The sequence below is a fragment of the Phacochoerus africanus genome, chromosome 3, assembly GCF_016906955.1.
Source record: "Phacochoerus africanus isolate WHEZ1 chromosome 3, ROS_Pafr_v1, whole genome shotgun sequence".
In the NCBI taxonomy this organism is placed as follows: domain Eukaryota; kingdom Metazoa; phylum Chordata; class Mammalia; order Artiodactyla; family Suidae; genus Phacochoerus; species Phacochoerus africanus.
Genome location: NC_062546.1, coordinates 112,598,177 through 112,622,051, shown reverse-complemented (window position 1 = coordinate 112,622,051; position 23,875 = coordinate 112,598,177). Strand labels below are relative to the sequence as shown.

The window sequence follows — 23,875 nt, the reverse complement described above, 5'->3', positions numbered from 1 at the left end:
CTTCAGACAATATTACGAAGCTACAGTAATCAAGACAGTGTGGTACTCGTTAAAAAAAACAAAAACAAAAACAAAAACATACATAGGGACCAATGGAACAGAATAGAGAGCCCAGAAATAAACCCAGACACCCTATGGTCAATTAATCATCAGCAAAGAAAGCAAGAATATAAATGGGGAAAAGACAGTCTCTTCAACAAGTGATGATGGGAAAACTGGAGAGTTTCATGTAAATCAGTGAAACTAGAACACATCCTCGCACCATGCACAAAAATAAACTCAAAATATCTTAAAGACTTAACCATGAGCCATGACACCATAAAACTCCTAGAAGAGAACATAGGCAAAACATCAGCCATACAAATGTTTTCTTAGGTCAGTCTCCCAAGGCAATAGAAATAAAAACAAAATTAAACCAGTAGGACCTAATCAAACTTAAAAGCTTTTGCACAGCCAAGGAAACCATAAACAAAATGAAAGACAATGCATAGAATGGGAGAAAATAGTTGCAAATGATGCAACCGACAAGGGCATAATCTCCAAAATATACAAACATCTCATACAACTCAAAAGCAAAAACAAAATGAAAAAAAACCAATTCAATTGAAAAATGGGAAGAAGACCTGAATAGATATTTCTCCAATGAAGACATATGGATGGACAATAGCCACATGAAAAAAATGCTCAACATCACTAATTATTATAGAAATGCAACTCAAACATATAATGAAGTACTACCTCACACTGGTCAGAATGGCTATTATTAATAGGTCTACAAATAATAAATGCTAGAGAAGGTGTGGAGAAAAAGGAACCCTCCTGAACTGTTGGTGGGAATGTAAATTGGTACAACCACTGTGGAAAACAGTACAGAGCATCTCAGAAAACCAAATATAGAACTTTCTTATGATCCAGCAATCCCGCTCTTAGGCATATATCTGGACAAAACTTTTATTCAAAAAGATACATGCACCCCTATGTTGACTGCAGCACTGTTCACAGTAGCCAAAACACGGAAATAACCTAACTGTCCATGACAGATGACATTTGAAAAATAGATGAATGGGTTAAGAAGATGTGGTACATATACATAATGAAATACTACTCAGCCATATAAAAGAATAATGTCATTTGCAGCAACATAGGTAGAACTAGAGATTCTCATACTAAGTGAAGTAAGTCAGAAAGAGAAAGACAAATACTATATGATATAACATTTATGAAATCTAAAATATGGCACAGATGAACCTATCTATGGGATGGAGATGGAGATGGAAAGCAGACTCATGGTTCCCAAGGGGAAGGAAGACTTGGAGTCTGGGGTTAATAAATGCAAACTACTACATTTAGAATAGGTAAGTAATGAGGTCCTGCTGTATTACAGGAAACTATATTCAATCAATTGTAATAGCTCATGATAGATGATGATATGAGAAAAAGATATAAAATGTATAAAACTGGGTCATTTTGCTGTACAGCAGAATTTGACAGAACACTTTAAATCAAGTATAATAAAGAAATTTAAAAACAACCCCAAACCAAATACTTGACTTGGACCAATTCTTAATTTTTCTGAGTGCTACATCATGTTGGAATGATCAACATACATACATGTTGACTAATATACATAGTCAAATTTTAAAATTTTAAATTTCTTTGGTTATCACTTCCCCTTGCTTAATTCTTCTTTTGCCAGCTTTGATCTCCCTTTTTCAGACATCATTCACAACCAATTCTTACAGAGATGACTTTGGAAAGTAGACTATATGAGCTCATATATACATTTTCATATACTTTTCTTTTTTTGTATTTATCTTTTTAGTACTGAGATGAATTTCTTAATTCTATCTGCCAACTTAAACAGAAGTTTTACCTATCAGTTTTTTAACCAATATGTTAATTTATTTTTAAACTTTAGCCAGTATTCTTTTAAAGTTCTTCTTTTCCTTCCTCCCTCCCTTCTTTCTGCCCTCTCTCTCTCTCTCCCCCCATATGCAGAAATTATGGTAGACATTGCTACCTGTTCTAACTAAAAGAAAGTTGACCCGCCTGGCTATTTGTATGAATATCCTAAATGCCTAAATACTTTTTCTTTCAGTTGCTCTTGATTCTTAGGATATAGCCATGAAATACTATCACCATTGTTGTTTTCATCTTATTCAGCAAATGATTTCCATGTATATTTTGTACCCTGGTTTTTCCTTTATTTTCAGCCTCAGTACCCATCATCTTTCAGTGATTTAATAGTTCCAGGATTTTCATGAGTCCTTGTTTGGATTTTTATGTCATCCTTGTAGCCCCCTGGTGTGAATCTGTGTATATGTCTCTGTGTGTCTGCATGGGTGGTATAAATTGTATTCATATGCCAGCTTATATTTATGACCCTTTTAATGTCTATAGCCATATGTATTTATTCTATATTTACTATGAAAATTGTGGATCTGGAGTGAGAGAGAAAAGTATAGATTTAATTTGGTCTGCTTTCTTCCTCCTTAAATTCAGATCCCATATACTTCTGAGTCTTTCTCTTCATTATTTAGTGGAAATACTTCAGAATTTTAGTCCCAGGCAATATGATGTTTTTTTTTTCTTATGGTATTCCCCTTCTCTTTCTATAATTATTTAAAATAATTTATAATTGGAGTTCTCATCATGGCTCAGTGGTTAACAAATCTGACTAGTATCCATGAGGACGCAGGTTCAATCCCTGGCTTCGCTCAGTAGGTTAAGGATCCGGCATTGCCATGAGCAATGTGTAGCTTGCAGACACTGCTTGGATCCCGCGTTGCTGTGGCTGTGGTGTAGGCTGGTGGCTGCAGCTCCAATTTGACCCCTAGCCTGGGAATCTTCACATGCTGTGGGTGCAGCCCCCAAAAGACAAAAGACCAAAAAAAAATTTATACTAAAAATCACATTATTAAAATATCACAATTATATATCAATATCTATTTTTTTATGGTGCCCAGAAAAATACATGTATAGGAAATCAAATTATAAGAAATACCGTCGCCAAATGTTTCAGAACATTGTCTCATCCCACTTATGCATTTTCCTTGCACACAGAGCCATTGATTATCTGAACATGGATGCCCATCCTGGACATAAAGGTCTTCTTGACATGCTGCAGAAGAACCATTGCAATATTCAAGGAGATCGCATTCATCCAAGGTAAGCCTACATGTGTGTCCTTTTGCCATAAACTGGTGGGGTGAGGTAAAAGATATTGAATAAAGCAGAATATGAACATGTAAACATCATAAAAATAACAACTTTACTAAGGTAGGTAATTCAAAATTTTGAAAAGGCTCTTACAGAACAGGAATCACAGCACGGCCCAGTGGCACAGGCAGAGCCAGCTGAGAGTGTACAGGTGGCCTGGTTACAGCATGCGTTTGGTTGAGCAGCACAATTCTGAAAGGAAAATCACAGGCTCTAAAGTGTCTTCTGACTTTTATTTACATTAAATAGATATTTTAATGGGGACCACAGATTATAGTATACTTATAATATACATATAATATAATATATACAGACAGATGCTTCACTTGGGTGCTGGCTAGCAGAAGAAAATAAAGCCACATAATCATTCATTTATTTACCAGGTGTTTATTGGTCACCTAATATACGTGACCGAGTGCTCTTTATGTCCTATAGTATATTTGGACTACACTGGTAGCAGGAAAGCCCTGCTGTCCACCAAGGCCAGGATATTGCGATCTCTGGCCCCTATAGACAAATAGTTTAACACAAGATAAAAAGAAGTTACAATTTCAAGGGTGCATGATTTGTTACTAGTTCTTAGTCAACTTTCATGAATCTCCAGTATTCTGATGTCTTTAACTTTATGGGATATTCAAAGTTTACTTACCCTTCTCTAAAGATAAAGAGCTATAAAATGATATTTTTGAACATGACTGAAGTGATCACCTTTATATCACTCATTGATACCTTATTATGCCTGTTTTATTCATCTCTGCCTGGTGATTCTGAATTTTAAAATTCCATTATTAGGATTAATAAAAGCAACTGGTAAGAAAGGAGAAGGCTGCAGAGACAGAACTCATACATACACACCCCCACACACTCACATTTCTTAAATACCCAGGGATCTGAAATAGGGTTAATTGGGCAAAAAATTTCCATAAGATAACAATAAAATAATTACGGATTTTAGTAGTCTTAATATGAGTTATCACATGATACTGCTTAAGGCACACTACCTTCTCAGTGTTTTCCAGACTATTCTACCTAATCAATGCCATTGTTTTACTGTCTTGAGATTCCAGAGGGTGAAGTTCCATCACGGGGGTTTGGAACTCACGTGACTTTTAATAGCACTAAGATACAGTACTGTCTGTTGTTATTAGAACTTCTCAAGGTGTTTCAATTCAAACCCCAAAAAGCAAAAGCAAGTGAGTTCTGGGGAATGATTCCCTTAGCACATCACCCAATGAGGTATCTAAGAACACCTTTTCATTTGGGGAAGGTTTACATGAATGATCATAGTCAGCAATTGCAGTAGGGAACACTGAACACTACTTATGACCTCTTGGTTCTCTTGAGGTCACTATGAGTCTCACAAACTCTCCTTCATTGCCTTCCCTTTATCTCGACTCTTTCCACCTGGCTTCAACCCAACAGCTTGATCTAAGAATTCTGTAGGCTAGAAAAACCAGCTTTTAATGTTGACCTGGAATTGAAATATTCGAAGCCACCAATGTGTCTCAAATATGTTTTTTTTTGTCCAGTTGTGAAAGTTTCATCTCTATCTTTCTGAATGACAGAGGATCCTAAGAGGAAATGCTAAGGGAGAATATGCTCAAGAAAGGAACTGTAAGCCTAGATCAACACAGCTACAGCAGTAAGACCTTGAAAAGCACCAGTGTGAATAACGTACAAGTTGTTAAATTCATATACCAGTATATAGCTGCATTCGTCGTTTAATATAATCCCAATATGCATTCTTAAGGTCTTTGTTGAAAAGCAAGTTTGATAAATAAGGGAAAATGGCAACATGATACTATAATAATTAGTTAATAATTTTTGGTATAATTCTGGTATATAGTTTTCTAAATTAGTACCAACCTCCGGGGTCCCACAGTCACATTCCTCTCCTTCTTCGACTTCTCCATTACCACAAATTGCACTTTTGTATGATGGATCTACACGTGGCTGGTTTTGCAGACACTGGGACTTGGACTTGGCAGTGAAATGTGCAAAATCTTCCATGCTGCAGTTACTAAAGAACTTCACACCACTGGAATGACTAAAAATACATCAAACTTCAAATTTTTATATAACCGTTGCTTCCATAAATTGCCTAGTCTCAGAATAAAAGTCTGCCTAATTTAATGATAGGTATAGCTAATATAAAGTTACTAAATTTTAAGGTGAGTCCTTTGGGTTATTACAGGAAATGGTTATTCATGTGAGAACCATGAAAAAATTAGGGTATTTTGGACAAACTACCAATTTTGTTAATTTTTGCGGTTGCATCCCAGCTGAACATACTCTTTAATTATGTTACATAATTATAAAATTATAATACATATTAAATTGTATATATTATACAATCTATTATATATAATAGATTCATTATTACATTACCAACAGTTTAGATGATTTCTATCTAAATACCAGAAAACAAAAGGAGAAAAATTGATAGAACTTTAATATTACTAAGAACCAGGAAACGCATGATATGTTTACCATGTGTGAACTGACTTATAGAGGAAACAATTTCTGATACTGAAATTAATGTTGTCATTAGAAAGGAAATATCAATCATAATTTTATCCAACTGGATAATTTACAGCTTGAATCCTTGCACAGATTTGCTGGATATTCTTGTTCTTTCTCCATTCTCCCATTTTTCCTTGATACAGAGCCTCTGATTTTCAGTTGACCATGTGACTTCTTGTGTAATACCTACATGTCTTAGCCTTTTTTGAAGCTAAGAGCAGACCATTGGTCTTAAAATGAAACCGTAAATTTAAGTTAAATGAAGTCAAGTTTACAAACATGCTTTTATGTGCCTCTTTATTCTACCAGCAAGAGGCCTCAGCTTCCGACCACTGTATAGAAAGTTCCTTGACTAACTCATGATATGGCATCTGCCTTCAGCTGTAGCAATTGCACAGAGAAATTTGCAAACTCTTTGATTATTTAATCTTGAAAGGCACACACCGTCATTCGTACCATGGTCTGTTTGCTGAAATCAAGTCACCAAATCTAGCCCACACTCAGAGAAGGGAAACTAAATTCTACCTCTTGAAGGGAGTTGAATCAACAATTACAGATGTATTTGAAAATCATCACTCTTTTACTTTCATTTTACTTAAAATTAAAAAAAAAAAGTTATATTCTGTTCTAGCTCCATGTAGTTTTTTGAAACATTTTTGTCCTCAGTCATTGTTTCTAAGGCTTAGATATATTGCTACCTTCGAATGTGTCGAAAAAGCCCAACTTTATAATGACTGCTTTATTATCTAAAGAAACAAAGTTCCTAATTAAAATGTCAAAGTTGAATTTCTGAAACAAATGGGTTAGCACATCAAACTCACTGGGTACATAGACTGTATAAATCACAGACCACTGACTGTGAGTCCTCAGAAAAATGGCAGCCTTTTGTAAAAAAAAAAAAAAATAGTGTGGGACCTGTATTTTCTGTGGATTATAAAAATAAAATAACATGTTAAACTCTTTAGGAATTATTATTTAATAAGTCATATTTTAAGGTTAGAATTGAGTATACCTGCCTCAGAAAGGCGTATGTCCTATTTTGCTTAGGACTCAGTTCAGGAGTTCCTATTGTAGCTCAGTGTGTTATGAACCAGACATAGTGTCCATGGGGATGTGAGTTCAATCCCTGGCCTCCCTCAGTGGGTCAAGGGTCTGTCTGGCACAACTCATGGTGTAGGTCACAGATGTGGCTCAGATCTGGTATTGCCATGGCTGTGGCATAGGCCTCAGCTGCAGCTCTAATTTGACCCCTGGGAACTTCCATATGCTGCAGATATGGCCATTAAAAAAAAAAGGACTCAGTCTTGCATAAAATCACTGAAAGTGACAGTGTCAAAAACCATTAAAGATGAATAATTCTAGAAGATGTTTTCCATCAATTTAAGGCTAGCAATGAATCATTTTTGAATATGCCTTGTTGATTCAGAATCTCCTTTAAATATAGCAGATTTTCATATCATTTTTTTTCCACTCAGTAATGAATAAAACATCTGTGTTCTCCAAAATTTTAATCATGCAATCATATTCAAATGATTCAGTGTATTTAAAATATGACTAATAAGCATTTTTTTCAAGACTTTAATTTGTTAAACTACGCTTTAAAAAAAAATGTTTCTATAGGAGATCCCTTGCGGCTCAGTGGGTTAAGGATCCAGCATTGTCACTACTGTGGCTTTGATTACAACTGTGGTCTGGGTTCTATCCCTGGCGCAGGAATTTTCTCATGCCAGTGCAGCCAAAAAAAAAAAAAATGTTTCCACAGGCGAATGGAGTCTACATGTGTATTAATAATTCCACCAATCTTATACAGGCCATAAACTTATATTTTTAAGTAGAATTTCTATTTTTTCATTTCTACATAAGAATCAAAATTATGTTAAAAAATTAATAGAAGAAGTTCCAACACTCATTAATGTTGTAGATTAAGTTGTTTGTTGATTAAGTTGTTTTGGGCAACAAATTGGAAAGTGAAAAAAGGCAAAATTTTAGAGATAATACAGAAATTAAACAGACTATTAAGTAAAATTAAATAAATTGGACATACAGTCCAAACAAAGGAATAGGAGGTTGGCTCCAATCACTGACTGGTCAACGGTTTTTGTAAATCTTCTATTTGGTCCTAATTCTATAATATCTCATAGCATATTCTAAGAATAATGAGGACCATAGAAAAAAATTCACTAGGCCTTAGAGGCATGGTAACTACTGCAAAAGGCATTCTCTAGTGACAAATAAAAAGGTGACTCTCTGAAATCAGTAGATGCCAAAGTTTCAGGTTTAGCCAGAGTAGAATGAAGATTTATGCAGAAAGGCCACACTAATAAATCATTCTTGTATAATGATCACATGCCTGCATTTGAATTGTCATATCACTCATTAAACTATAAAATCATACAAGTAACATAGTCATAAATGTACAGCTTGATCATATATGAGAAATCAAGTTTGATATTAGATTAGAAGAAATATTGAGATAGACAGCAGGAACACTGGAATCCATATTTTGATCTTGGGTCATTGGCTACAGTTTATATTCAACCATTAGCAATTACTTTAATAGGAACTAAAGTAGACTTTCATAAACTAAATAAACTTATTTTCATATAAACTATATTTCTAAAACATATAAAAGTAAAGCATCTTACATTGCTTCTGGATTCATTATGCAGACATTTCCTGGGCAATGGCATTTGTTAATGTCATCATAAGCTATTCCCATACTAAGGCTTAGTAACTGAGCCATAGTAACTGCAAGTGATTCCAGAGTTATGGTTCTGGGATGCTGGGAAAAAATACACACACATATACACATTCACATTTTAGGAGGTAATTTATTTACCTGTAGTATAATGTAATTATTAAAAATAGTCACACAATAAAATGCAAGAGATATCTAATATGATAACCACAGAAGTGCCAGCCATGGTAGTCTAGTATATTACGGGTACCATGATCAATATAAGGAAAATAGGAAAAGTGAAATCTGAAATTTTAGCCAAATATAAATAAATGGTTCATTTGGTGGCATCAGCCCAAGAAAATATTTGTCCCAATCATTTAATTGTATATAACAACAGTTATAGCCATGTTTGCACTCACAAAGAAAATCTCTAAAGACACACACATGTACACATACAGTGTCAAATTATTAACAGTTTGTGTTACTTTATAATTTAATTATTTGGAGGTAGGGTATTATAGGAGTACTTCATGTATTTGAAAAAAATCATAAATTAGCTCATTGAACTAATTGATATTATGGTCATAATGACTCATCAGCCATTTTTCTCATAAGAATGTTCACTTTCCACAATTGTTCAAACTTTATTTTCATAAATAAAATGCCTTTATACTTTTTAATCAATGTAAGATATGTATTCCTATGTGCCAATTACTAGACTGAGAAATTCACTGACAAATAAGTATTGAGGTTCCCTTTGTTGTGTAGCATGTGATTATTTTCTACAAATGTGCCTTGTGTGTATATTTTGTAGTCTCTAATTTTAGGAATCAAGATTCTACATAAAGCTTTCAAACAAAGGTTATCAATAATGTTAAAATTTTCTAAATTTTTGGTCTGAGAAATTAATTATTTAGGTATGATTATTCCTGCTACTAGCTCTTTCAGTATTTGCTTTGTATTTTTTTTTTGTCTTTTTGCCTATTTTCTAGGGCCACACCTGCAGCATATGGAGGTTCCCAGGCTGGGGGTCGAATTGGAGCTGTATCCACTAGCCTATACCAGACCCACAGGAACGTGGGATCTGAGCTGCATCCGCAACCTATACCACAGCTCATGGCAACACCGGATCCCTAACCCACTGAGTGAGGCCAGGGACCCGAAACCTCAACCTCATGGTTCCTAATCAGATTTGTTAACCACTGAGCCACGAAGGGAACGCCTGCTTTGTATATTTTATAGGTATTTGGCTGGGTATATATGAGTTCAGTTTCATCCTAAACAATGAATCTGGTTTAGTACTGATACATCTTTCTTTGCCTTCCCACCTCAAGCCTAGTCCAGTTCCAGGTATTTTCATCTTAAGATAACAATAAAATTTAGCAATGTTTATTCACTTTAGTTTTCATAATCTTTGTAGCTTTTCATAAATATAAGTAATTTCTACAAATATGTTTTGATAATTAGTCTTCTGTTTGGAAAATCTTTTGAGGGCTATGTGCCCAAGAGTATTTTTATTGTCCCTCATTGAACAGATTTTGGTTTTTTTAATATGAATTGAGACTTCAAGGTACTTTTACTTCCATGTTTTAAGATAAAGTCTTTTTTGCATCCAATGTGCCTTTTCTGACTATGAAACATCTTCACTGTTATATGTTATTCTTCTTTTTAGAAATGTAGATTTTTTTTCTTTGATTTTTAAAATTTCATTGTTGGTAAGCATTTTTATCTCTTCTTTGTTGGCTTTCCAGGTGTCCCTTTTCATCATACCATCCACTTTCCTATCCTCCTGCCAGATGCTTCAATGTAAGTGGTCCTGGGGGACTCCCAGGGCTTTTCCTGGCACAGGTACCTTGTTGATCTGATTGTGGCTGGGGACAGTATTCTGTGAATATCACTCTGAAATTATATCCATTTTTTTTCTTTGAAAGTATTCTTATGACTTTAAAATTTTCATCTCCCATTACTTCACTCATCCATCTCTCTTAACTTTGATCTTTCTTATAACTTTAATGATGTCTCCTGAGAGCGGTCCTATTTCTGATTTCTCAATTTGACAATTTACCTCCCTATGTATCAATCAGACCCCTCATGCAGTTTATTATAATTATGTTGTTCAGATCTAATGCTTCCAATGGCTCCTTTTCTAGGATATTGTCTGCTTTGTTTGGTTTGAAATTCCTGGTCCACCAAGTACTAATAGCTCCACTTCAAGTGGTATATGTTGTGTACTGTGTTTTCTTCTGAGAAAGTTTAATACTCAGGATCTGTATAGTCCATCAACTGAGGTCAACAGATACTGTATCTGGTAATATGGAGTGCATAAAACCCTTGAGGCCAGGAACTAGTTTGTGTCTGTCTCCGTGAGTTAACTTGCCTTAGGACAGGTGAGTGGATGAATCCAAGGGCAAAGGGCTACCAACATCAAAAATCTCCTGCTGGAGTTCCAGCTGTGGTGCAATGGGATCCATGGTGTCTTGGGAGTGCTGGGACACAGGTTGGATCCCCTGCCTGGCACATTGGTTAAGGATCCAGCGTTGCTGCAGTTGTAGCTTAGGTAGCAACTTTGGCTCAGATCTGATCCCTGGCCCAGGAACTCCATATGCTGCAGGGTGGCCAAAAAAAAAAAAAAAATCTCCTGCTGATTATAGTGACTTGCTTCTACTCATCCTAAGAGTACTTGGGTTGTACTTTCACCTATAAATTTTTAGGAAGAAGCAGCATGGAAAGGATAGGGTTCCTAAATTTTATTTCACAGTCCTTGGGGATTGGTTAGGAAGGTAGTGGATGTTTAAACATCAGAAGGCAATGCTTCAACTGTTTTCTTCAACATCTCATTCATGTGAACATCAGCCACTGCTAATATTTCCAGTCAAAGGTTAGGTAATGATTATCCCAGTGGAGTGTGGAGAATAAGAAAGAGGAATATTAGAAAAGTTCTTCAATTGCTCCTTTCAAGTAATCAGTGATCAAGTAATTTCAAGATGCTCTTTTCCCTCTGCCATGCCTATTGTTTCCACACTTTCCAGGAAACAATATTTCCTTCTGCTTGGTAACTTGTCTGCTCCATATGAAAGTCTTCTGATTTTTCCATGTGGCAGGTGACTAGGTATATCAGCCCAATTCTAGCTTCTGAGACGAGGTAATGATTTGCCCATAAAGATAAGCCATGTTTTTTAAACCACGATCTATGAATTTTAAAGAGGAAACTTGTCTGCATGTCATTGATTCATCTCTTTATATCTCCACTTAGCTTCACTTCACTTATTCACTGAAATGAGTACTATGCACACAAATTCTGGATTACTTTGCACAAACACACACAAAAATCTTTTCAAAGGCAAATTTTATACATCATGATAACGAAAGCATTATGAAATAGTGGCAAAAATGTACCAATTTTAAGCATACCAAGATTTTCTACTAAGATAAAAGTGCCAATTTGTGCATTTGATTCTTATTCTTCACCTAGGCCCCATGAAGCATTTTAAGGCAACTGATAAATAGTTTTGAAAGTTTTATTTTAACCTGGTTCATAATTAAGTTAGCTCCATAATGAAGAAAATGTTCAAAACCTAAGTGTGAAATTAAAATTAATTAATAATTAAATATTGGTATAGAAAAAATTTATGAAGATTTTGTAAGACTACAAGATAGATCACTACCTTAACTTTCTAAAAGAGTACAATTTGGAGGAAAACTGTAAAAATTTCATCTGTATTAAGTTAAATGAAGACATAGAGTTCAAACATTTCTGTCAGCAACAGGGACAAAGATCCCTAGACTCATTATGCAAATGTTAGTATACTTAGCCATAATAAAGTCAGGAAATAATTGTATATGAATTTAAATAGCACTCTATTTGTATAACATAGCAAGCAAATTAAATCATACCATACCAGAACAATACCTCCTCCATATTGCTTATCACATATCTTTCCTTGAAAGGTTGCACCAACAAAATTTGGTTTTTCTCTGTAACTTAAGTTAAAAAAAAAAGGCATAATCATATCATTTGGTAAAATTTAGCACAATTAATACAAAATTCACTTAATATATTTTTATTTTGCATTTTTATATGGCACATTCATAAATATTTTCACTTAACTTTAGGAGGGCAAACCATAGAAAGTACAAATGTGTCTGCTTGTTTTGAAAATAGTAAAATAGATTTAAAAATCAAGTAAATAATAGAAAGTATATTATCATATGGATTTTTTCAAAAATAATTAAGATTCTTTTCATGTATTTTTTTTATAAATTACACTAATTCCTATAACTTAAAAATAATAAAAATAAATAAAATTCCTTAAAATTAGAAAGCTAAAGCAATGCAGTTGATAAATGGGCAGAGTAACCTTATGGGCTAGAGTTTCTCCTAATCAGATAGAATCAGCCTGCTAGAGCCATGCAAAAGCATGCATATTAGTAGGACAAAAATAATTCAAAAGATTATAGTTTTATAATTATATGTATAATTGTTATATAATATGATTTGAAGATTGATAAGAGAAAAACCAGATTCTTACATAGAGAGGGAGGTTTATTTTTAAAAGTGCAGCTCACTGCAAATACAGTATGTCAGAGATATTAAAATGTGCAATAGTGTTTCCATTTTCTTATTACTTTTGTTTTTATTTTATGGAAATAAAGCATAAAAAGAAGGCCAAATTACTACACTCATAGAATTTGGGTCTATTTCTTCAGATACATATAGTCAGTATTTTATGTATAGTTGGGCACACTTAAGGATATGTTATATACGCTAAGAAATTGATAAGATTGAAGTGAGTTTTAACCACAAGTGACTAAATAGAATAACTGATATCAATAATTCTGCTCTAAAACTTGCCATGGAAAAATAACATTCAGATGATGTTGTATATAAAAAAGAGGAATAAGATTTTTTTTTTTTTCCCTAGGAGCAAGTCAACTGTCAGAAATTGGGTCAAACTACATTTGCTTTCTAGGTATAAGATTCAGTAATGCCAAAATATACTTACACAAGTAAATATGCCACATCATGTGGACGCAAAACAAGATAAGATCGTTTCCATTTAAAAATCTGTGTAATAATTCATTAGCATCTCCAGTTACTGTAATTTTATTTTCATCTGTCCAAAGTTCTAATGAAGATAGGATTATTGTGATATTAAATGAAGTAAAAATCTAAAATTGAAGAAATAAAGAAAATAAGTTCAGACTATGTGGTTTAAATATATTTGGGAATTTATCTGCAAAAATAAATAGTATACTGGTGACAAATATTAAAAACCTGAACCGTAAATCTGGATTGGATCTTATAAATTCTATTAGCAAATAATAAATAACACTAATAAAGCAAATAATAATTTAACATTTGATATGCTTAAACTTAAGCCAGTCCAATGTCAAGTGTTTTATTTAGTTTAATCTTTACAAAACCCTATTTAGGTATCTACAGTTATTATTACTCCAAGTAAACTGAAGTATAAAATGGTTGTATATTTGCCCTATTTCACCCAATCCGTGTATTCAGGCAGGGTCATAAAAAAAAAGTCTGAGAATTGCTTAAGTAGCATAAACAAATGCAAAAAAGCTAAAAAGCAAACACTTACAGCATTGGTCAATCCAATCAACTGGAAGATTTTTTGAGTGACAACAGCTGTATCAGAACCCATATGATTATACTGAAAAAGATAATTGCCTTTTAGATCTAAATATATATTAACGTTTAATGATCGTTATTTTATTTAAACTTAAAAATGTGAGTTAAGAAATCATTTAAGGAATTCCTGTTGTGGCTCAGTGGGTTAAGAATCTGACTGGTGTCCATGAGGATGTGGGTTTGATCCCTGGCCTCTCTCAGTTGGTTAAGGATCCAGTGCTACTACAAATTGTGGCAAAGGTTGCAGATGAGGCTCGGATCTGGTGTTACTGTGGCTGTGGTGTAGGCCTGCAGTTGCAGCTCTGATTGGACCCTTAGCCTGGGAACCTCCATATGCTGCAGGTGGAGACATAAAAAGCAAAAACAAAAACAAACAAAAAAAACCTGAACTGAGAAGACCCAAAGAGCATTTTGAAGGCTCTGAGAACTTTTGTCACTGAATGCAACCACATAACTTGGTCAAGACTTGTGTGCACACGAAGGGGTGTGAATGACTAAATCAAAGATTTAAGTAGAATCCAGAGACGCACAACATAATAGCCAAAATGTTCAGAAAGCAACTGAAATCATTTCCCACACCAAGAACCAGGAACATCACAACTGGAGTGAGAAAAGGCAGTCAATACATGACAATACCAAGGTACATGGTTGGTTAGAGTTATCTGACAAAGATTTTAAAAGTAATCTTTGTAAAGTTATGACAACGGTTAATTAAAAATATCCTTCATGGGAAGTGAATTCAGTAAAATGGAGAACTAGAAAACTCCAAGCCCTGATTTTTCTCAGGAAACATCAAAAGACAACCAGAAACTGGCTGAAATAACCTCATTGGAGCCTTCTGAAAACCTCTGGAAAACATTCAAGGGACTACAGCAACCAGACAAATATCCAATCAAGAAAAAGCCACCTTGGAGTTCCTGTTGTGGTTTAGCAAGTTAAGAACCCACCATAGCGTCCGTGAGGATGTGGGTCCAATCTCAGGTCTCCCTCAGTGAGTTAAGGATCCAGTGTTGCCACAAGCTGCGGCATAAGTCAGAGATACAACTCAAATCTGATGTTGCCAGTGGCTGTGGTGTAGGCTGGCAGCTGCAGCTCCAATTCTACTCCTAGCCTGGGAACTTTCATATGCTGCAGGTGTGGCTGTAATAAAAATAAATAAATAAATAAAAAATTGCAATGGAATACTGTTCAGCCATAAAAAGGACAAAATAATGCCATTTGAAGCAACATGGATGGAAGTAGAGATTGTCATACTAAGTGAAGTAAGTCAGAGAGAAAAAAACAACACATATGGTATGACATATGTGGAGTCTAAAATATAGCACAAATGATCTATCTACAAAATAGGAACAAACTTACAGACGTGGAGATCAGACTTGTGTGTGTTTCCAGGGGGATGGGGGAGAGAAGGGGATGGACAGGGAGTTTGTCGTTGGTAGATGGAAACTATTGCATTTAGAAAGGATAAGTAGTGGGGTCATATTGTATGGCACAGTGAACTGTGCCCAGTCTCTTGGATTAGAATGTGATGGAAGATAGTTTAAAAAAAAAGGAATGTATGTGTTTGTGTGGCTAGGTCACTTTGCTGTACAGCAGAAATTGAAGGAACTTTGTAAATCAACTATACACTGTGTTAGGTTTCAGTATAAATTTTAGAAGGACAGAAACATTCAGTCTATATTACAAGGCAAACAAAGAAAGCAAAACAAAACAAAAGCATGGCCCAAAGGAAGACAATGAATTGGCAGAAACCACTCCTGAGGAAGTGGGGACTTACTAGATAAAATCTTTAAAACAATTGTCTGAAATATTCTCAAAGAGCTAAAGGAAAACACAAAGAACAAAAGGAAATCAGAAAAATGATATATGATTGAAATGAGAATATCAAAAAAGATAGAGACATAACAAAAAGAAATCAAATGGAAAGTCTGGAACTGAAAAGTGCAATAATTGAATTGAAAATTAAGGAAGGATTCAACAGAAAATTTCAAGATTTAGAAGAAAGAATCAGCAACTTGAAAGAGAATAATTGAAATTATGATCAAACTGTCAAAAGCTAAAGACAAAGAATATTGAATGCAGTGTGAGAAAAGTAGTTACATAAAAGCAATTAAAAAAAAAAGGTTACTAGTCAATTTCCTAGCAAAAACTTCAGAGGCCAGAAGACAGTGAGATGATATAACGTGCTGAATGCAAAATGAAGCAGGCACTTTGGAAGACAGTGAGGCAGTTTCTTACCAAAAAAAAAAAAAATGACGACAACAACAAACAGCATCCTGCCGTATGATTTTGCTGCTTGATGTTTACTCGACTGAGTTAAAACATGTCCACACAAAAACCTGTGCATGGATGTTTTTATAGCAGCTTGATTTGTAACTGCCAAAATGTGGAAGCAACCAAAATGTCCTCTGGTAGGAGAATGGATAAACAAATTGTGGTACATAAAGAGAATGCAATGTTATTTAGTGGTAAAAAGACATTAGCTGTCAAGCCATGACAAGGCATGCAATAAAGGTAAATGCATGTTACCAAAATAAAGAAACCAATCTGTAATGGCTACACACTGTACCTTTCAACTACATGATGTTCTCAAAAAGGCAAAATTATGGACACAGTAAAAAAGATTGAAGGTGGCTAGACATTAGGGGCATGGGAAGGATGAATAAGGATAACTAAGAAACTGTTCTATAGGTGACAGTTGTTTTCATTTGTATGTTTATATAAAATAAAAAATTAATACAGATTTGATTTCCAATTTACCACTTATACAAGTAATTTAAATTCATTAAAGCAGAAATAAAGCAAACAATTATCATTTATTGTCCCGTGTTAAAAATGTATTCCAACACTTTTTATATCTTCTCATTATTAATATAAACTGACATAAGACAAATAAATGAAAATAGGAGTTCCCGCTGTGATGTGGTGGGTTAAGAATGTAACTGCAGATTCTCAGGTCTGTCGCAGTGAGTTAAAGGATCTGGGGAAGGCTCAGATTCAATCTCTGGAGCAGGAATTTCCATATGATGTGGGTGAGGCCATTAAAAGAAAATCAAAAGAAATATACTTACCAAATTTTTTTCGACTACAATATGTATTTCTATATACCGGATGAAGCCTGTAAGTGGCTGAAAAAAAAAATCACAAACATTAGATCAAAATTGAAGAATTACTGAAATATTTTAGTGGGTATCATGACTTCACAAATTCAGTGTTGAAAATTCCATTTCATTTATTGTGATACATTTATTACTTTAAAATTTTTTTAAATTAAAAAGTATGGTTGATTTACAGTATTGTGCCAATCTCTGCTGTACAGCAGAGTGACTCAGATGTACACACACACACACACACACACACACACACACACATTCTTTTGGGGAGGCAGCAGGGAGTGGGATGGACGGGGAGTTTGGGGTTAGTAGATGCAAACTACTGCGTTTAGAACAGATAAGCAATGAGGTCCTGCTGTATAGCACAGGGAACTCTATCTAATCTCTTGGGACAGAACATGATGGAAGATAATATGAACACTGCATTTTATATAGGAAAATGGAAATAATTTTGAGAATCTTTCGTCACATCTTTTGCACCTGATCAGTCATTTAATTTACTCAGAAACCAACCTTCTTCTACCTTCCATTCTCCACAGTCTAATTGATATTGGGCTACATTATTCTCTTCTCTGAAGAAACCCTTCCCTGGACTCCTCATTAGGTGGGTTTTGACATGAGTTTCATGATGCTGTTCTACATTAATATATTGTATATTTTATCTATGACCTTGAAAGAGTAACGGCACATCTCTATGTTTAGGGGGTGGGATTTCATCTGAAGGATAAAGTTAACTCTTGTGTAAATCACCTCAAAGAAAAGTGAGCAACAAAGGAACAAAATGACTTGGGTTTCTTAAATTGAACTATAGATATCTCAAAATGTAGAATCTGGCTACAATGTCATCCACATAGATCATAATGGATAAATGAGGCCTGATGGGCTTATGATTTATGTAGCTTAGATATGGCCAGTTTATGGGGATAGAGTAATAGTTGTTGTACCTACCATTAAGAAAACATTACTTCTTTTCATTATTGTTTTTACTTGAATTTAACCTAGGATTAATGCACTCAGGAAAACTTATAAGACAGTCTTTGCAGGCACTTTAAAATTGTAGTGTAGATAACTCAAAATAGTTTGTTACTAAAAAATAGCATACGATCTACAAGCACTGCACAAATATCTAAAAGCAGAAGAGGAGGATCGAATTTCAAAAACTGAGGAAACGTTAATTATGCTTATTTTAATGTATGCATTTTTTTCTCTTTACACTGGTATTTAATCCATTCAAAATTCAAAACTATTGTATTTTATTTAAACCATTTTCCTTAACTGTAAAGAGGAGCAATGAAAAGGTCAAACGAATCTGGGATTTGGCAGAGAGGAGAAAAGTGAGGATTATAGTAATTTTAAGGAAAAAAAGTTAAGAAATGTCAGTAAGGCAAATTTAGGGCTGAGTGATCTTTTTTTTTCCTCTTCCCCCTCCCACCTCTCTCTCTCCTTTTTCCCCCTCCTTTTTTTCCTCTTCTTTTTAGGGCGGCACATGTGGCATATGGAAGTACCCAGGCTAGGTGTAGAATAGGAGCTGAAGCTGCCGGCCTACGCCACAGTCACAGTGACAATGGATCTGAGCCGCATCTGGGACCTATGCTGCAGCTTGCAACAACACTGGATCTTTAACCCACTGAGCAAGGTCAGGGATCAAATCCGCAACTTCATGGACACTAGTTGGGTTCTTAACCCACAGAGCCACAACGGGAACTCTGAACTGATCACTTATTATTTTCCCCCATTTTAAAAGTCTCTTTTCAAAGACTTTGTGATCTAACTGGTTTTGTTTCTAGGTCTACATCTTTTCATTTAAGTCCCTAACCATAGCAGTGACCCTAGTTCACTGGAGGATAAAAATAAACACTTTTAATTGAAAGAAACAAAATATTAATGAACTGAGAGATTCAAAGTTGGTTTCTTTAAACCAGCATAAGTGTTAATTGATTTACTTTTCCTGAGGTCATCCTTGTTTATTTTCATCTTTGAGATTGGGATAGATGGTATTTAGTTGATAATAAATTATCGCAACAGGGGATAAAGCCATGAAAAATACATGAGACAATCAGAAGCCTGAGAAATAACATAGGAAATATCAATATCTAGGAAATATCACAGGAAAACACAGGAAAAAACATAGGAAATGTCAGTATCTAAAATTTTATCAGAGAGTAAAATGAGTTGAAAATTCCAGGAAGTTTTTATTTTATTTCACCGTTATATGTGGAATCCAATAAAGAATGATACAGGGGAACATGGGTCATCATTAACATTAGACTATGGACTTAATTCTTTCTTCTTAAAATCAGACAGGGATATACTCTTCACCTATTGAACACCACACTGGAGGTGCTAACTAGGGTACTTAGGCAATAAAAGTGAAGTTAAAAGTATCAAAATTGAAAAGGAAGAACATAATCTTTATTCAAGATGACATGATTTTGTACATAGAAAATTACAAAGAGTCCCATTTAAAAAATACAGTTTCAACAAGTTTGCACAATACAAAATCAGTATACAAAAGTCGATAATTTCCAAACAGGAATAATGGGAAATCCAAATTTGAAGTAAAAATTAAATGTGCAATAGTAGTTAAATAACAAAACTTGTTGATATAAATAAAGAAGTTTGTTAACATTTGAAGACAACTATACCAAACACTGTGAAAAAAAATTAAAGAAGACCCCCCCAAACAAAAAGCTATTCAATGTTCATGGAAAAGAAGAGTTCATATTGTTAAGTGGCAATATTTCCCAGATAAATCTATAGAATCGACACAATCCCAGCTGGCTTTTTGAGGGAATTGAAAACAAGTAAATAAATAAGAATAGACATAAAGATCAGTGGGATGTTAGTGCAAGTGCAGAAATAATCCCTAATATTTATGGTCAACAGATCTTTGGGAAAAAATAAAAGGCTGTGAAAATTCAGTGAAAATTCAGTGAAACACAGAAGACCCTTGTTAACAAATGGAAAACTAGATATCCATGTGAATAATGCTGAATTTAGAGCCCTTTCTCACTCTACACAAAAATTAAATTGGGTCATTTATGTGTTTATTTATTTATTTTATTTTATTTTCCCACTGTACAGCAAGGGGATCAAATTATCCTTACATGTATACATTTCCCCCCCCACCCTTGTTCTGTTGCAATATGAGTATCTAGACATAGTTCTCAGTGCTACTCAGCAGGATCTCCTTGTAAATCTATTCTAAGTTGTGTCTGATAAGCCCAAGCTCCCGATCCCTCCCACTCCCTCCCCCTCCCATCAGGCAGCCACAAGTCTCTTCTCCAAGTCCATGATTTTCTTTTCTGAGGAGATGTTCATTTGTGCTGGATATTAGATTCCAGCTATAAGTGATATCATATGGTATTTGTCTTTGTCTTTCTGGCTCATTTCACTCAGGATAAGATTCTCTAGTTCCATCCATGTTGCTGCAAATGGCATTATGTCGTTCTTTTTTATGGCTGAGTAGTATTCCATTGTGTATATATACCACCTCTTCCGAATCCAATCATCTGTCGATGGACATTTGGGTTGTTTCCATGTCCTGGCTATTGTGAATAGTGCTGCAATGAACATGCGGGTGCACGTGCCTCTTTTAAGGAGAGTTTTGTCCAGATAGATGCCCAAGAGTGGGATTGCGGGGTCCTATGGAAGGTCTATGTATAGATTTCTAAGGTATCTCCAGACTGTTCTCCATAGTGGCTGTACCAGTTTCCATTCCCACCAACAGTGCAGGAGGGTCCCCTTTTCTCCACAGCCCCTCCAGCACTTGTTATTTGTGGATGTATTAATGATGGCCATTCTGACTGGTGTGAGGTGATATCTCATGGTAGTTTTGATTTGCATTTCTCTTATAGTCAGCGATGTTGAGCATTTTTTCATGTGTTTGCTGGCCATCTGTATATCTTCTTTGGAGAATGGTCTATTCAGGTCTTTTGCCCATTTTTCCATTGATTGATTGGCTTTTTTGCTGTTGGGTTGTATAAGTTGTTTATATATTCTAGAGATTAAGCCCTTGTCAGTTGCATCATTTGAAACTATTTTCTCCCATTCTGTAAGTTGTCTTTTTGTTTTCTTTTTGGTTTCCTTAGCTGTGCAGAAGCTTTTCAGTTTGATTAGGTCCCATTGGTTTATTTTTGCTCTAATTTCGATTGCTTTGGGAGACCAACCTGCGAAAATATTCATGATGTTGATGTCAGAGAGTGTTTTGCCTATGTTTTCTTCTAGGAGTTTGATGGTGTCCTGACTTATATTTAAGTCTTTCAGCCATTTGGAGTTTATTTTTGTGCATGGTGTGAGGGTGTGTTCTAATTTCATTGCTTTGCATGCAGCTGTCCAGGTTTCCCAGCAATGCTTGCTGAATAGACTTTCTTTTTCCCATTTGAGGTTCTTGCCTCCCTTGTCAAAGATTAATTGACCATAGGTGTCAGGGTTTATTTCCGGGTTCTCTGTTCTGTTCCATTGGTCTGTCTGTCTGTTTTGATACCAGCACCACACTGTTTTGATGACTGTGGCTTTGTAGTATTTCTTGAAGTCTGGGAGAGTTATGCCTCCTGCTTGGTTTTTGTTTCTCAGGATTGCTTTGGCAATTATGGGTCTTTTGTTGTTCCATATAAATGTTTGGATTGTTTGTTCTAGTTCTGTGAAAAATATCATGGGTAATTTGATAGGGATTGCATTGAATCTGTAGATTGCTTTGGGTCGTATGGCCATTTTTACAATATTGATTTTTCTAATCCAGGATCATGGAATATCTTTCCATTTCTTTACATCTTCTTTGATTTCTTTGATTAAAGTTTTATAGTTCTCGGCATATGGGTCCTTTACCTCCTTGGTCAGGTGTATTCCGAGGTTTTGGATTTTGTGAGGTGCAATTTTAAAAGGTATCGTATTTTTGTATTCCTTTTCTAATATTTCATTGCTGGTATACAGAAATGCGACTGACTTCTGAATGTTAATCTTATATCCTGCTACTTTGCTGAATTTATTATTCAGTTCAAGTAGTTTTTGGGTTGAGTCCTTAGGGTTTTCTATGTATATTGTATTATGTCATCTGCGTACAGTGACAGTTTTATCTCTTCTCTTCCTATATGGATGCCTTTTATTTCTTTTGTTTGTCTAATTGCTGTGGCTAGGACTTCCAAAACTCTGTTGGAAGAGCAGTGGTGAGAGTGGGCATTCCTGTCTTGTTCCAGATTGAGTGAGAAGGCTTTCAGTTTTTCCCCATTGAGTATTATATTTGCTGTGGGTTTATCATAAATGGCTTTGATTATGTTCAGGAATGTTCCCTTCTATACCCACTTTGGCGAGGGTCTTGATCATGAATGGATGTTGGACTTTGTCAAATGCTTTTTCTGCGTCTATTGAGATGATCATATGATTTTTGACTTTTCTTTTGTTAATGTGGCATATGACATTGATTGATTTGTGTATGTTGAACCATCCTTGTGAACCTGGGATGAACCCAACCTGGTCATGGTATATGATTTTTTTGATATGTTGTTGGATTCAGCTGGCTAAGATTTTGTTGAGAATTTTTGCATCTATATGCATCAAAGATATTGGCTGATAGTTTTATTTTTTGGTGTTATCTCTGTCTGGTTTTGGAATTAGGGTGATGGTGGCATCAAAGAATGTCTTTGGGAGAGTTCCTTCTTCTTCAATCTTTTGAAAGAGTGTAAGGAGATGGGCACCAGTTCCTCTTTATATGTTTGATAGAATTTGCCTGTGAAGCCATCTGGTCCTGGACTTTTATTTGTAGGGAGTGTTTTTATGACATCTTCAATTTCATTTCTAGTGATGGGTCTGTTCAGTTGGTCTGTTTCTTCTTGATTCAGTTTTGGCAGGCTGTAAGATTCTAGAAAATTGTTCATTTCTTCCAGATTGTCAAATTTGTTGGCATATAGTTGTTCATAGTCTTCTCTTATGGTTTTTTGTATTTCTGCTGTATCTGTTGTGATTTCTCCTTTTTCATCTATAATTTTGGTTATTTGAGTTCTTTCTCTCCTCTTTTTAGTGAGTCTGGCCAGGGGTTTGTCAATTTTGTTTACCTTTTCAAAGAACCAGCTCTTAGTTTTATTAATTTTCTCTATCGTTTTTTTGAATCTCTATTTTATTGATTTCTTCTTTGATCTTTATAATTTCCTTCCTTCTGCTGACTTTAGGACTTTTTTGTTCTTCTTTTTCTAATTCGTTTAGGTGGAGGGTTAAGTTGTCCATTTGGGATCTTTCTTCTTTTTTGAGAAAGGCCTGTATTGCTATAAATTTCCCTCTGAGCACTGCTTTTGCAGCATCCCATAGATTTTGAGAGGTTGTGTCTTCATTATCATTTGTTTCAAGGTAGTTTTTGATTTCCTTCTTGATTTCCTCATTGACCCATTGGTTTTTTAGTAGCATGTTGTTTAGTCTCCATGTAGTAGGTTTTTTCTCATTTCTTTTCCCATACTTGATTTCTAATTTCATGGCGTTGTGGTCAGAGAAGATACTTGAGGTTAGCTTTGTGTCCCAATATGTGGTCGATTTTTGAGAATGTTTGATATGCACTTGAGAAGAATGTGTATTCTGATTTTTTTGGATGTAGTGTCCTGAAGATATCAATGAAGTCTAACTTTTCTATTGTTTCCTTTAGGATCTCTGTTGCTTCATTGGTTTTCTGTCTAGAGGATCTGTCCATTGATGTGAGTAGGGCATTAA

General features: G+C 34.9%; 1 protein-coding gene across 1 annotated transcript in view; it reads right to left on the bottom strand.

Moving 5' to 3' along the window:
- Nucleotides 1-23,875, bottom strand: part of ADAM2 (ADAM metallopeptidase domain 2) — a 68,303-nt gene that overhangs the window by 32,517 nt on the left and 11,911 nt on the right. Inside the window, 9 exon segments of the mRNA XM_047770418.1 lie at nt 3,005-3,200; nt 3,313-3,411; nt 5,086-5,266; nt 8,388-8,524; nt 12,322-12,403; nt 13,426-13,483; nt 13,486-13,591; nt 14,020-14,091; nt 17,141-17,197. Of these exon segments, the coding sequence (XP_047626374.1) occupies nt 3,005-3,200; nt 3,313-3,411; nt 5,086-5,266; nt 8,388-8,524; nt 12,322-12,403; nt 13,426-13,483; nt 13,486-13,591; nt 14,020-14,091; nt 17,141-17,197 (988 nt within the window).